Genomic DNA, 15510 nt, shown 5'->3' with positions numbered 1-15510 from the left:
CACACTGAATTACCAAAAAAGAAAAAAAACACACAAGTTTATGAGATTAAAATTACTTGAATCATACAAATGGATTTTCTATAAATATAAAGGTGCCAAACTAAAATATTCTTCTTGCTCATGAAATTCCTTCAAATGCCATTTATCCACAACAAAAGAGAACTTTTTTTTTTGGGGTAATTCAGTGGGGAAGACAGGTCCCTACCTGTTTTCTCAAGTAGATTAGGAGTTAGCTTTTTGAAGGTATTCGTAGGGTAGTGTTAGTGGTGGAAATAGAAACCACAACGTGGTGACTAGGGTGTGGGGGTAAGACCACCACGGCCCCAGACCCTTTCCCAACAAAAGAGACCTAGAAGAAGGAATGGACTCATCGGTTGGCAAGGGTTAGTATGCCCAATATGTTGGCTTCCCTAGAGGGAAAAACCATCGACAATGAGCTTGCCACAAATGAAGAGCACAATAGACAGTGACATGCCTACTGGAAATCCAAACAAGAGTTAGGTCGAGATTGAGAGTGAGAGAGAGTAGTGCTATGATATTCCCAGAATGAGAGAGTAGTGCTATGAGCCCATAATGAGAGAGAGAGAGTAGTGCAATGAGAATCCCATAATGACTGTAGGGCTTTCATGGGACGCACATTCTTATGCATAGTTCACAAGGAAGCATTAGAGAGAGGGGGGGTTTTGTGGGATAAATAAAGATTTTGTGATAAGGTACTTTATCCTCTCCAAGACCCTTCCAATTACAGAGCTATGTAGGGAGAAATACCCTTCCAATTACAGAGCTATGTGGGGAGAAATTTACAAAGTAAAATTGACACAGTGAGAGTTCATGTGTTGCTTATTGTAGATATATGTCACTCATCTTACGTGATTCAATACCCACGTTTGTTATTTTAAAATACTTTCAGGTGGAGTAAATAAAAAGGAAAATAGAAAATAAAATACCCCCCTTTGTTGTAAATATTTAACGACAGTTATTTGCTTTAGCATAAGCCTTTTCTTTGTCTTACCGGATTGCCAAATGTGTAAAGTTGTTTTGTTTACTTAATGGAGCTGCATATTCTATGCTTAGATGATTATTTGTCAATTAATACCCACAATTTCTTTTCAGAAAAGGGAAAGCTTTCCATGTGGCCCCACCCACATATATAGTATATATGACCCTTGATCTCAGCCGTTAGATCTTAGTAGATGGCTGAGATGGCTTGAGTCACAATGTCACAAGCTGGCTCTTGAGCGTCAGATCTTGATCCAATGGCTCAGAGTGTTTTATTTATAATTTTTATTCTATAAATTATTTTGCGATGAAATTTGGGGCATGCATACATTTGACAGGGGTGCACATGTTGAAAATAATAATAATAATTTCTTATGATAAAAAATTACCAGAATAACCCTAAAACTTTTAGGAGCATTTTGGTTATTTATTTTCATAAGATTTTTTTTTTTTTAATTTTTATTAGGTGTGCCTCGGGAAGGAGATGGGACTCCCCAAATTTCAGCCAAGGTTTTGTAGAAAAAAATTAAAAATAAAAAATTGTTTTGGCATGACATTATGACATGAGCAATCCTAGTTATTAATTCAGATCGAACATCTGAGAATTCGGGTAACATATAATTCATATGTGGTTGGGGACATACAAAAAGCTTTCCCTTTAGAAAATGAGTAGTCCTTGATCCACCTTGTTTGTTTCTAGATCTCTTGGAAATTGTGGTATCATTTCAAGTCCCAAACTTGTGAAAGATAATTATTAATTACATCTTATGAGTATCTTATGAGCCATCTCCCCTGTTATTGAGTCCTCTGCTTCCATCTGATTTTTCCTCCTAAAAGTATAGAAAGTCTCCCTTTTTGGCATGTTTGAGCAAAGCTTCTTCTCCTTTGGGTTTGTAAATTATATGCCATGTTGTATATCTAAAGATCTATAAAATTTAACACGTGCTATTGACTAAAGGTCTTAGTGTCACCTGCTAAACTGCAGTTTCAATACCATCTAGTCTGTTAAAGGAAAACAAAGAAGTGATAAAGAAAAATTGCATATCAAGTTAGTTTCTTAGACATTGTCACATGCTTCTTTTTGGAAAAGGTAGTTTCCTTGGTTACAGATTTATAGGCATGCATAGCTTCTTTGTTTTTCACAAGCCAGTGCAATGCTCTCTCTCTCTCTCTCTTGATATATATATATATATATATATATACACACATATGGAAAACTCTAAAAAAAGGCTGTAGGCGAAAATCAATACTGTTTCGCCCCGCCACGGACTTGCTATGTCCGTGGCATTTATTGAACGGACCCACAACCGACGGCGCAACGTCCATGATGCTTCCGCTTAATTTTTGACCGTCATAGGCCTAGCATGTCCGTGACGGTACCGCCATGGACTTGTTAAGTCCGAGGCGGTTGTTTTATTCATGCCGCCTGATTTTTTTGGACGGTGATGAGCCTATGGGCGAAAGCACTGTTCATTAAAGCACTGTTCATTTTTGCTTGTAGGCGTTGTGTAGATGCTTCCTATATATATACACCTCTCAAGTCATATATACTCTCTCTCTGAATGATTTTCTGTCGAACTTCCTTGTAGGCTTTAATTGGAGATCCACGGAAAACGATTCAGACAGATCTTCTCAGATCACACTCTTATCTTCAATGTAGTTGCTGCAGTGCCAGCTTAACCCCGTCTATGCATGATACTTCCATTCTGTAAGTCATCTTTATCTATTCTTGCCTTTCATTCCTTTCTTATCTTGTACATTATATTTTCAAACTGAGTTTGGTCAGAATGTCATAGCATTAGCCCCTGTTGGATGGAGCTGGTCAAATCCACATGATCTCTCTCTCTCTCTCTCTCACACACACTCACAGACACACACACACAGATTTTATCTAGAACAAAGACAGGTGAGGAGAGCTTTGAGATGTAACCCAATTATGTGCACAAAAGAGTATCCATGTTTTCCAGTTCTTTCTTGATTTGTAACCCAAGTTAATTCCTCTAGGTATAATTTGGCTCAAGAGCATGGCGATCTTATAAACGTACACGACTGGTATGAATCTTACAAAGCAATACTTGTTGGGTCAAGCACCAAAAGCAAGGCTAAGCAAAAACAATCACCAACTCCGAAGAAGAGAAAGGTCACTGATGAACCCAATCGCATTGAGGAAGCTTCAATTCAGTATCCTTTTCTTTTGCTGGTTCCTTAAGCAAAAGCAGTTCAGAGTCATGCAATATCTGTTGGGGGGTGGTGGGGGTGGGGAGAGAGAGAAGATGGGCATAGCCACAGCTACCTTGCGGTGAGGTGACGGACCCCTCCTCTCTCTCTCTAGTCACCTTTCATTTGTTGTGTTTATATTTTAAAGGTACTTGCATAGTGCCAACATATGAGCAAACTATGCATCTGCTCTCTAAGCAAAAGACCCGATTTACTCGATTTTAAATTTTGTGATCTACTTTAAGATTATTGGATTAGAATTTCAAAAAAAGAAAAAGAAAAAGAAAACAAAAAAAAGATTTTGAGTACCTAAGTACTAAATTTGGCCGTACAAATTTTTGGATGGTCCCTGTGCAGTCCTAGGCGTTGACTTTTTTTAGGCTGATTCAAGATACGTAAATTGATGTATTCAGTTTACTTTTTTTAAGTTTGTTGCTAGGTCGAGTAAATCACATATCCAAGTATAGGATCTTTAAAATACTCCTAACCAGGTTTTGTACGTTTTTCTCCTGCAGTACGATATAATCTTTTCAGAGGTTGAAGTGGTGTTTACTGCAAACTTGCCATGTTTTATTTGTTTACATCTGATATTATTTAGTAATGCTATTCTTAACTTGATTAATCAGAGCTAGATTTTGTAGAGCAGTTACGGAGCTCCAAATTACAGGCCTTCTTCGAATGCCCAGCAAGAGGCGGCCTGATTATGTCCAAAGAGTTGCATTTGGACTTTAACTAGTTCATGGCGCCAACCTATTTGACTGTTTATTTATTTCCATGAGGATTATACCACCCTCAAATTGGGTGAATTTGATTATGTAAGTGTGAATTTTTCTTCCTATTTTGAGTAATCTTTGGTTTTCTATTCATAATTGTTTGCATAATCTGATTTCACTCTTTTGCAATTGGATTACTTTGTCCTACTCTTGGTGATTTTGTGTTTTTAAGGAGAAACTGTTTTGATCTGGGTAGACTCATTTGCTATATGAATTTGCAAAAGCTTTCACTCACCTAGAAACAAATTTGCCCAAAGTTGTTGAATTTTCCATGATTTTGGTTGTGTTTCAGAAGCTGACAATTGAATTGCTTTGGTCAGTCATTATCTCTGATAAGTTTAACCGTCTTTATTTTATCATGATGAGTTCTATTTCTGATAATAACTCATGTAATATCTTGCTAAACTGAATTTATCATGATATTTTAATGCTTAGACCATTCTTCATAAAAATATGTACTTAAATTTGGATTTGACAAGACATGTTTACCTAACTCCAAAAATCACCACATGATAGATGACGAGCAATTTGCAAATAATTGATAAGTTAAAGCTAGCAAGTTGGATATCATCATCTTTGTCATTTTTAAAGTTTTTGAAATATTTATGTTTTTATCTTTTATAATTCGAATTCATCTTTGCTAATCCAAACAAATTTTATAATACGTAAAATTCATGGTAATTGTCCAGAGTTTCATTACTAGTAAAGACCCGTATGAAGATTAAAAAATGAAATGCTTTGTGTTTATTGTTTGAATGTATATGTATTTACTGGCGAAGTGGTTAACTCCCTTTGTAGAAGGGTTTGTATGCTATGCTGGCAGTCATGCTTCATGTATCTGAATTCATTTGGCCTTGGCACTGCAATGATGCACTTCACCCTCCTTTGTTGACATTGGTTGCTTGAGGAGCTGCTACTTTATTCTTTCAAACCCAAACACATTCCCATGACAAGATGTCTCATTTATGCTACCCATAAATGAAAAGTTTGGAAGTCCATTGTCGCGTCAACTGGTGTTCACTTGAGAGAGAAAGAAACCACTTTAGGGCTGGCTGGGCGAGGTCTACAACCGGCTCGGCCCCACCTGACGCTTTTTTTCTTATTGTTTTTTATTTACTTTAAATGTATTTGGCTTGGCTTGGCCCAACCCGGCTCTAATAGCGCCAGGAACTCTTCAGCCCAATCAGGGTTGGGCTGGGCTAATGTTGGCTTTGTAGGGAATAGGGCCAGTCAGCTCTGCCCAAGCCCGGCATGTTGCGACCCCCATGAGGGACAAGGCATTTCGGTTCTGTGACTCGATTTCAGGTCAAACATTATTGTCAAAAAATTGTATACTCCTGTCGGAGAAGGTGCCGCCATGGGGCTCATGTTGCCACTCTTGATTATAATGAGAATAATCGCATGACTATTACATGGTTATGCTTTTATTAAGATTTTTTGTTTTCCCAGTATAACACTATAGGTAAGTATTTGTGTTTTTGGAAGGGTCTTTTTTGGGAAACCCTTGAAAATAAGATCCTTATCTTTAAAAAACGAGGTTAGAATTTTGCTTTTCTTCATTAATATTATTAGATTATTGTGTTGATCTTTTATTCGAGGGAAACGTTTACGGGAAACGTTTACATAAGATGTCAACCTTATATTTTAGAAATAAATTGCAACTCAAAAATCTATTGGAAAAGGTTCTTCTTATGCTGAAAAGCCCTCCAATTGATATAAACCTTGAGATAAATGGATATTACTAAAAGAGGAATTTCTAGTTTTAAATACACATTCTTTGGACGGTCCATTTTTAAGTATTTATAGATTTACTTGATTTGTGTTATTTTTGAAACTTTGAGTTTCTTTGAATTTCATAATGAGGGATATAAATAGATTTTCAAGTCACATCAAGACTTTATTTGGGTAATTCAGTGGGGATTTAGTGGTTTTTTAATACATTGCGTTATAATGAAAGCCTAGATCTTAGTTGGAGCACAAATGATGCTGCTATCAACTCCATTAACTTCCAACATTAAAACTGCATCTTCTAGCAAAGCGCACCTTACTTGTTTGAGGCCGATTACTTATGTGTACTTCACCCCTATTCATTTGAGGCCGATGCCTTGTATTTACTTCACCCCTCTTCTTCTTTCCTCATCGTCTTCTCCGTGTCCGACAAATAGCGACATTTTCTCTGTGGCCACTGAATGGTGAGAAGGAGCGAGCACTTCTCAGCAACTGCAAAATAAAGAAAAAAAAGTAGGGTGGCAATGGCAATGGGCATGGGGCTGGCCCAGCCAGCTTGGCCATAAAAAAACTAGGGCTTGGGCCCGGTCCAAGGGTAGGGTTGGGCCGCCAAGGCTGGGCCGGTTTTTTAGTATTCTTTTTTGCTTTTATCTATTTGCCCTGCTTAGCCTGGCCTGGCTTGGCCCTGCCCTGATAGGGCTAGAGCCGGGGCTGTTTTGGCCCATTCAAGGGGGGCCTGCTCTATGGGGACTAGGGCTGGGATAGAGCCAAGGGTGACCAGCCCGTTGTCATTCCTACATAAAAGCTAGTTTTATCAACATAAAAATTACTTGTGTTTTTTTTTCCTCCTTCAGTTTTTTTTTTTTTTGACCTTTATTGTAAGTTGATTTGAACTTTAGAAAACCAAAAAAATGGCGTCTAACATGTTCCAAGGGAAACAAATGCCCATCATTTTCCTTCTATCCACAAAGACCCTAGATAACATGAGAGGGGTTGGGTTGTGGTGGTAACACCCCCGTACCTAGTTACCATGTTGTGGTTTTCAATCCTGTTGACACCACCTATTGACACCTTCAAAAAAGACAACTCCCTAATCTATATGAAAAAATGGATAGGGTCCGTCTTCTCCACTGAATTACCCCAAAAAGGAAAAAAGAAAAAAACCTATTGAATTACCCGAAAGGAAACAGAAAAAAAAAAGGTTCCAGAGAACGGTTAATACTCTTGGCAGCTCTTAAATCCAACTGTAGAGCAGAACCACGATTTTTATCAATTTCAAAATTTTGGCACTGCTAGGCTTCCAAATCAAATAAGAGTTTTTCATTATGTGATAAACGGCATTCTCATTGCTTCAGGGTTTTAACTTCTTACGAATTTTATAAAACGGCGTAGAAATTATAGATAGTTTGACACAATGTTTCAAAACCCAGAAAGGTGGGCAGGATCATTCCCCCGTGGATATGTATTGGATCGTCATATCGATAATTTGGATGGGATACAGTCTGAATGGATGATCTAAAAAAATATTAAAAATTAAAATAACTAAAAATTAAAATAGGGATTTATGAGATGGATATTTAAAAGGACTTAAAAAAAAATATTAGATAAGATCAGAAAAAATATAAAATGGGAGGTTTTATGAAAGAACCGGGCTGAGAACCATACCATTCTAGAATTGGCTTGATCGTAACCAATTCTTATCCAAACCAGCAATCCAGTTAAAAAATCGCCGGATCTTGAACCACTGCTTTTAACCACTTCATTGATTCTTGGAAGTAAAATAATATTTTTTCTTTTCCGATCCCAACGGTTATAAACACTCACAACGCGCTGTTTACAAATCAGCCTGTTACCAAGCTCTCACACAATCGCTGTCTGAACAAAGTGGTTCAACTGTGAACCACATGGTGTCCTGTGTGCTTTTGTATAATAAGCAATGATTTTTATTTTTTTTTTCTTTTTTGGATAAAGTTAAAGAAGGCAATGTTAATGGTGGAGTTGATATCACAAACTCCTGGCTCATTATCAAGTTGTCTAATTACAGAGACCTTAATCCAAAAGGTACAAAGTATACTCAAATGTCCTTTCATAATTTTCCAATTTTTCAAAACAATCTTCACAAGAAAACTTGCTTATTTTTTTTGTCAGAATTGGATATCAAGTATGTTATAGTTTGGGTGAGGTTTGTATAAGGTTGCTTCCTTATACTGTAGAAATAAGGCGCCCCTATAAAATTTGGTTTGAGATGTTGTGTTGTTGGACACCTTGTGATGCATTGAAAAAATCTATGTTCATCCCTAGTTATAAAATCTTAAATTGTAAAAATAGTACAAATCGAGCAGATCAATAAATGCTTGACAATCTTAAAAATAAACTGTTTAGATAACTTGCTAAAAGATGCACTGTTTTTCCAGACTTGAAATTATGATTTTTGTTATATCCATGTATTGAGATCAAGATGATCATTTGAAGGTATCTCCAACAATGGAACACTCTCTTTTGTAGGACTTTTAAGGAAAAAGTTTATATAAGGATGCAACCTTATAATGTAGAACTATGGATGCACCTCAAAAATCCATCGAAAAAAGTAATTTTTGATTGATCATCTATCGATATGTATGCCTTTAAGTCTCAGAAATAGTGCATTTTACAACAAACTATCTACACCATCACTTTTCAAGATTTTCATATGTTTATAGATCTACTTGATTTTAACCATTTTTAAAATTTAAAATTTTATAATTAGATATAAAAATAGATTTTGAGATAATCTTAAGAACATTTTACATCAAAATTATATACCATGATAAAATTTGAAGGTGCACCTTACCTCTACAGCTACGGATGCATCCGTATGCCAACTGCACCTGACTTTTAATGTTCACCTTACCTTACGAGTATAAGTTGCAATCTTGTATAGACTTTTTCGTGTACATTTTATGACGTGAAGTCAAACCAACCTAATTGGGTAGACTATATATATATATATATATATATATATATATATATATATATATATAGAGGAATGATCTAATGCAATGGTTGTATCATAGTATAATATAATGACACTTCTAGAAAACCATGTTTGTGGTATTTGTATGACCTCAAATTTTGCCCACACACTCTCTTCATCTCAATAATCAATCCCAAAAAAAGCGAAGTTCAATTGGAACCCTAGATATGGTCAAAATTAGTCCCCTCCAAAAACAAATCTAGACCATTCATTTTGTGAATTTCATGATCTTAGCCTTTATAAACTAAAAATCATTTTTTAAAAATCCTTCTAAGGCCTAGATCTAAGCATCTCACCAAAATAAATGGCCTATGTTAATTGGGCTAAAAAAAATATTTTCTAGGTTGTGTTTTCAAATTTTCCTTTTTTTTTTGTGATTATTCATTATAATGAAAAGAGTGTATATTTCAAAATTCGGATCAAATAAATGGCTTTTTAGTGTTGTTGCATCATATTACTATACAACGGTTGCATGCAATCATTGCCCATATATATAGGGCAATGATTTCATGCAACCGTTGTATAGTAATATAATGCAACAACATTAAATTAGAGAGGAGGGAAACTTGGCAGTACCAAGCTGCCCGATGATCTGATCATCTGATCTAGAGTGGAGGTTAACAAACTACTTCAGCAATTCTTCAATGGTTTTCATAGTTGGGAGGAGGGAAACATATGATCTTTAGAATAGGAAAAGTATAGAGTGATGTGAAATTTGATAGTTTGGATGTGACATAAAACTCGAAGAAGTTTTTTTTGAAGTTTGAGCTTGGTCAATGGAATAATTGTATCCACCTAATTTCACACCTAATGGTCAAGATTAATGTGACCATATTGTATGAAAGATAAATGGCCTTAATTAAAGGAAAAAGCTTATATAAGAATGCAACTTTATAATGTAGAATTTCGGATGTACCTCAAAAATCCATCGAAAAAAGTGGTTTTAATATTGAAAAACCATTTGATTGATCATCTCGACATCGAGATGTATGACCATGAAAAATAAAAAGATTTTAAGTCTAAAAAATAATGTATTTTACAACATATTATCTACACCGTCTATTTTCAAGATTTTCATATGTTTATAGAGCTAGTTGATTTTAACCATTTTTGAAATTGAAAATTTTATAATTAGATATAAAAAATAGAATTTGAGATAATTGTAGGAACATTTTAAATCAAAATTGTATACCATGATAAAATTTGAAGGTGCCCTCTACCGCTACAGCTACGGATGCTTCCGTATGCTAACTGTATGCTAACTGCACCCCTAAATTAAATGGCTAGGATAAGTTCATCCGTATGCATATCTAATTAAATCCGTATGCTAACTCCACCCCTAATTAAATGGCTAGGATAAGTTAAAAACAATCCCAGGATTTAGGGTTAAGAAAACCGCCATCAAATGGTCTTCCCCCACCCCCCGGGGATCAAGTGAAAGAGCATGAAATGTCGACCTTTTTGTAATTATTGACATAAATAAAATAATTTTTATTTAAAACTGTCTAAGAGGACAGCTGGGGTCTGGCCAGCCGTACGTACCACACACGTGGCCACATAACAACATGAATTCAGTAGAGACTGCTGGAATTTATACGAAGCCACAAATGCTTACGCGGTTCAAGAATTTGGCTCATTGGCCGAGCCACAAGATGGGCAACAGGCTGGACCTGCGTTCCGCACGGCACGGCACGGCGGCTGTTGTCTCCATTGTGCAGGTCCTGTTCCTATTAAGGTCCGGTCGGGCCAATTAAAACAAGGGAAAAATGGACAGGTTGGGCAAAACCGGGCTGGCGCTGGTCCTTTTGCCTGGCTCTCAAGCCACGTCTTATGGTCCAAGCTGGCCCAGATTATCAAGCCGATTGCTGGCCCTATTTACACCTCATGGATTGCCCTCACTAACACTACATATTGCATTATGGCCATAAAAAATGCAACTTTCGAAAAAGGGGTTGTTCGAACACATGAGGAGGACTCCAAACTACAGAACTACCCTTTTAATGCCACAAAAAAAACACACGGAAAACACCCATTCCCCATACAAAAGAGAAACGATGCGAATTTGTACAGGGAAAGGCTGAAGAAATGGCAACAATAAATCAAAATGGTGATCTCCAACCCTGGGATTCTTGATATGGTTCGCCGGCCAAGACTGAACTGGTTTCGAGATGTTACCGCCAAGTGCCCCCAAAACCCCCTGCTTCCGTATTTGTTTTTTTTGTTTTTTAAGCTTGTTTAATATTTCATTCAATCCACCCTAAGTCCCCATCTCATAAACCCTCATCTTAATCTTTATTTTGTTTTTTTAATATTTTTCTAGACCACTGATTCAAACTGATCCATATCGGTCTAAATCACTGAGATCCAGGTTTTGAAACATTGGACCAAGCCAAATGATATGCGAAAAAACGCATTTTCTCAACAATGAATGCTGGTCAATACTTGATGGGATGATTTACTTAAAAACCCTGCTTGGGTATCGGCGGCGAGGGCAGGTTGATAAGCACTGTTGAGTGGACTGGAGTGGGTGGGTCATGGTTTTCCCATGCCCCATCAATTCCTACCTTCACTAAGAATCAGCCTAGTTCTACTTGTGTTCTAGTGCAAACCCACAAACAGATGCCACAACTCATTAAAAGCACCAATATTCATATCAAAACACATTTATACTTTCAAAATTCATCAGCTGCATGATAAAGCCAGAATTTGCACAAGCTATGAGAAGCTTTTTTTTGTCTAACAAGAAAACTACGAAGCAGCTTGACTCATAAGAAACCCATTAGATATATTTTGTTAACCACATACGTAAGCTTCATATGCACCCCATCTAGTGCCAAAGTTCAAATGATCATACTTACACCCCATCTAGAGCCAAAGTTCAAAGGATTTCAATACTATGTTTAGCAAGTTTACATCATAAAGCATAAAGCATGAGAAGACCCATTGGATGGCGAAATTTTATGGTTCATATAATCACAAGCATTTCCCCCTGGACTAAAGAATACCATTTTAAGATTGATATTCAAATAGATTTAAAGAGAGCCGGATATATTAACACGACTACATCCAAATAACAAAATTCAGTTTCATTTTATTTAGCTTTTGAAGGCATTACCATCCAAAAGCATTTACATGACCCCAAAGGAACCATATAGGAAGGAAAAACCATACAAAAGGAAAAAGAAGTCAAAGAAGAGAGAGAATGATAGAGAAATGCATTGATCCTTAATAATATCCGGGTATTAGCAATTAGTACAAAGTAAAACCAATAGAATACATCCCCCAAGAACATATAAAGAATTACCACGAGTTCCAAAGAATAAAATGAAACAGGCAAGATGGAAAAACAGCCCTATCACTAATATCTAACATCGTGGTTCGACAGAAAGAATACCCATATCAAATGGCTGATAAACCCAACAAACAAATGTCAACATATAATCCTAATCCTCTCCATTAACCAGAGAACTTCCAAAGGCATTGAGTACCAAATAAAACAAACATATGATCAAGATCTAAGTCCCACTTTTTTATCTTCATAGAACAGGAAAATATACCCATATAATGGTTTCCTCCTCCTCAGACAGCAAGACCATTGCACTCTAAACCATCTCCAATGCACTCAAAACCACCTCCACACCTCTTATACTCCTCCATTTCCTTAATCCACAAGTCTGCAAAATCACAGTCCTTCCAAGCATCGAACCACGGCCCCCCACTTGTGTAATGGAGAGATTTAGGGTAGGACTCCAGATCACCATCAACCACTTTATTATGACCCACAAGAAAGTTCCAAACAAATGGAATCGAACCAATTTCATGGTCCTCAAGCCACATAAACCTATGAAGAAAAGCACCAGTCTGTGTATTCACAAGCTCAGGTGTAAGAGCCTTGTTCTTTGGGTGACTACAATTATACAACACCATTGATGACCAATTCTTCCTTGGATACACAGTTTGAACAACCCCATCCATTTTGGTGCTCTCTTTTGGGATGTATTCATGCTTAACACACATAATGGCATACTTATCATCAATAAAGGAGGTCAATTCCTTAATATCTGTCGTATAAAGGAAATCGCAGTCAACAAAGAGAGCCCAGCCATTATAACCAGCAAGGTAAGGCGTCAAGAACCTACTGAATGAGAATTCAGTGCTCTCAGTTGGGCCCCTTTCGCGCCAGTAGAGGCCCTTGGCTCTGAGATCTGATTGCTTAATGGGAATGACTTCAACTGGAATGGTTGCCCGCTTCAAAATAGAGTAGCGGCAAACCTCGAAAGCCAGATCTTCTTTTGGGTCATATCCAACAAAGATCTTTAGCTTCTCAAGCCCTAAATTCTTCATCTTTTTCACTAAACTGGAAGGAGCCAAAACCCCTAGTGATGAATCAGAAGATTTGGGCTCTTTTAGCAATGAATCCGTATTTCCATTACAAGATTTTGGTTCTGTTTTTCCTGAGGACTCATCAACCAAAGGGTTCGACTCTGGGTCACAGGGTTTCAACTCCGAATGTCCATTGATCAAAGGTTCATCTGTATGTCCATTGACCACAGGTTTCTTCAAATGTCCATTGCTCAATGGTTTGGGCGCCGAGAAACAAGATTGTAAGTCCTCTCCACAAGAATTCAAAGACGTAGGCTCACAAGCACAGGCTGTCATCTCTTTTTTGCTCACGTTCAAATCAACTGAAGGTTTAGACTCAAGATCACACGGTTTGGTTCCCGTCATGGTTGAAATTGCGTGATCAACAGAGCTTGACATAGCAAACACTACCCCAGCCCTAATCCAAAGTCAGCAGTACTAGCAGGAGGCCTTAAAGTCTAGAACCGCAAATCTCTGCAGATCGAGTGAAATGACTCAAGAAACAGTCGATTACAGAGCAATAAGAGCATACAATTGGGTTGATACTGCTAAATCCAAGAAAATGTGGCAAAAACCTTAAGAAAAATGAGGTGCAAACCCTTATACCTGTTAATATGAAGGTCGAGGAAGCCTTTCAATCTCGCAATTGAGGCCAAATTCTCGGTATCAGGCGTCAGGCTTTGAATCCACAGTTTCTTCCACTTCTTCAATCGATTCGCAGAGTTAGGCACTAAGATCTGCAATGCTCCTTGATTCTTTGGAGAGAACTGCACAGACAGGGACTCAAAAGATAGGATCTCTCTTCTTCTATGGTTGGATTGAGAGAAAGGCACAAACTTAGGGTTTCCTCCACCGTTTTCCTTGTTACTTAAAAGAGTTGCAGAGAACTCAGACCTGCATTGCTCGCTCGCTCGCTCGCTCGCTCGCTTTTTCTAGGGTTTGATGCATACGAAAGGCCGCATTCCTAGAGAAAAACGCAGGGTAAAATGGGGAGTTTGAGGTCGAAGATTTAGGGTTTTTCACGGCGAACGGGGGATTATCGATTGATTTCAGTGGACTTGTGAAGAAAAAGCGAAGAGAGGTGAACCTTATAGCAAGGAGACTACTAATTTTAGAGAGAGAGAGAGAGAGAGCATGGACAACCCATTTGAGAGAGAGCCGTTAATTTCGAACGGCTGTTATTTTTTCTCGTTTCTCTCCTTATTGATCTGTTATTTATTTCTTTCCCGCCCTTTGAATATGACCTTACATTCTTCTGCCGACACATCCTCTCTCTCGCATTAACTCCTCTTCGTAAGTAAAAGTGCTCTCTCTCTCTCAAAAACACTAAAAGTGCTCTCTCTCTCTCTCTCTCTCAAAAAACTAAAAGTGACCGTCTCTTTCTCTCTCTTGAGCCCATCTCCCTTGTGGTACACATTTCCCGCTTTTCCCTTCAAAGTTGCTCACTCCATATACTTTTCCCAAATTTTACGTAAGCGTGTGGCTTCTGTAAGGTTGCAAATTTTATCATTTTGAAGCAAAAAAGTTATTAATATAATCTCAAAACTTTTTTTTATATCTAATTATAAAATTTTAAACTCCAAAATTAGTTAAACATATTAAAATCTTGAAAATAGATAACTTAGATAATGTGTTGCATGGTGGACCACTTTTTTTTTATTCAAAACCTTATTTTTTTTTCATACTCATGCAGGAGAGGAGATGATAGAGGGTTTTTCGATATTAAAACTAACTTCTTGTTTTTTTTTTTCCTTTTTTATAGATTTTTTTAAGGTGCATTGGAAATGGAATTCTCCGTTTTAAAGTTGTATAAACTTTTTCTAGAAGTATGTATGTATCTATACACTTGGAACGACGCCCCAAGTTTTGAAGAATCGAGAGGTACTGCCACCTGTTTTTAAAAGAATTGACTAAACTGCCCTACACAGCCACAAATAATGAGACAGGATATCATTCACAAATGGACGCGGTTTCTATGCGGTCAGCCCGCATATCGTAAAAATGCATCTCGGCAATAAATATATATTTTAAATATAATTTATTTTTAATTTTTAGAGAAGATATAATCTAAATAAAAAATAATAATAATATTAAAAAAAATATTTCGACAATTAGTTACATTTGTATTTAGATGGACCACCATTTTACATTAAGATGGATACTTTATTGTAGAAATATAATCCGACATGAAACAAATTTTTTTAAAAAATAAGTTATATTAGAGTTAAAAGTAATGATCATACGAGACCGTCTCACACTCATGTGTGCAGGACACCAAATGATCATCATTAAATTTGACATAGATCTTTAAAAATTTATATTAAAATTCGACATATAAACGTACTCTTAGCACATTATACACTTAGATCGATGTGAAATATAGGGACATTTTATAGTATATGCTGAAGTGTTTAGTGG

The 15510-nt window shown here is 36.9% G+C and overlaps 2 protein-coding genes across 40 annotated transcripts in view; one reads left to right on the top strand and one right to left on the bottom strand.

The window, feature by feature from the left end:
- ORC3 (origin recognition complex subunit 3) overlaps window positions 1-5420 on the top strand; it is a 37523-nt gene extending 32103 nt beyond the window's left edge. For 26 of the 39 annotated variants that reach the window (XR_016051269.1, XR_016051265.1, XR_016051268.1 and 23 more), the window contains 3 exons: window positions 2589-2707; window positions 3004-3180; window positions 3843-4082. Coding sequence is in view for 8 of the 39 variants with exons in the window: in XM_088860822.1 (XP_088716948.1) it covers window positions 2589-2707; window positions 3004-3180; window positions 3843-3948 (402 nt within the window). In the remaining 31 variants the exon portion in view is untranslated. Of the gene's footprint in view, window positions 1-2588; window positions 2708-3003; window positions 3181-3842; window positions 4083-4787 lie in introns of those variants that run through there. The other 13 variants (XR_016051244.1, XR_016051243.1, XR_016051267.1 and 10 more) reach the window with 1 other exon arrangement.
- Window positions 5421-11925: 6505 nt separating this feature from the next.
- Window positions 11926-14154, bottom strand: LOC18443975 (protein CDI). The gene is made up of 2 exons (XM_006854154.4): window positions 13699-14154; window positions 11926-13566 (listed from the first exon to the last, which is right to left on the bottom strand). The coding sequence occupies exon 2, from the start codon at window positions 13489-13491 to the stop codon at window positions 12310-12312; it is 1182 nt and encodes a 393-aa protein (XP_006854216.3). The 5' UTR covers window positions 13492-13566; window positions 13699-14154; the 3' UTR covers window positions 11926-12309.
- Between the last annotated feature and the right edge of the window lie 1356 nt (window positions 14155-15510).

Source organism: Amborella trichopoda, chromosome 3 (assembly GCF_054954075.1).
Source record: "Amborella trichopoda isolate Santa Cruz 75 chromosome 3, AtrichopodaSantaCruz75HAP2 v2.0, whole genome shotgun sequence".
Classification (NCBI taxonomy): Eukaryota; Viridiplantae; Streptophyta; class Magnoliopsida; order Amborellales; family Amborellaceae; genus Amborella; species Amborella trichopoda.
Note: the sequence above shows the minus strand (reverse complement) of the source record. Positions and strands in the feature narration are given on the sequence as shown.

Bases quoted from the DNA above. Each gene is read 5' to 3' on its own strand.
- LOC18443975 (XM_006854154.4), bottom strand. From the start codon at position 13,491: ATGTCAAGCTCTGTTGATCACGCAATTTCAACCATGACGGGAACCAAA.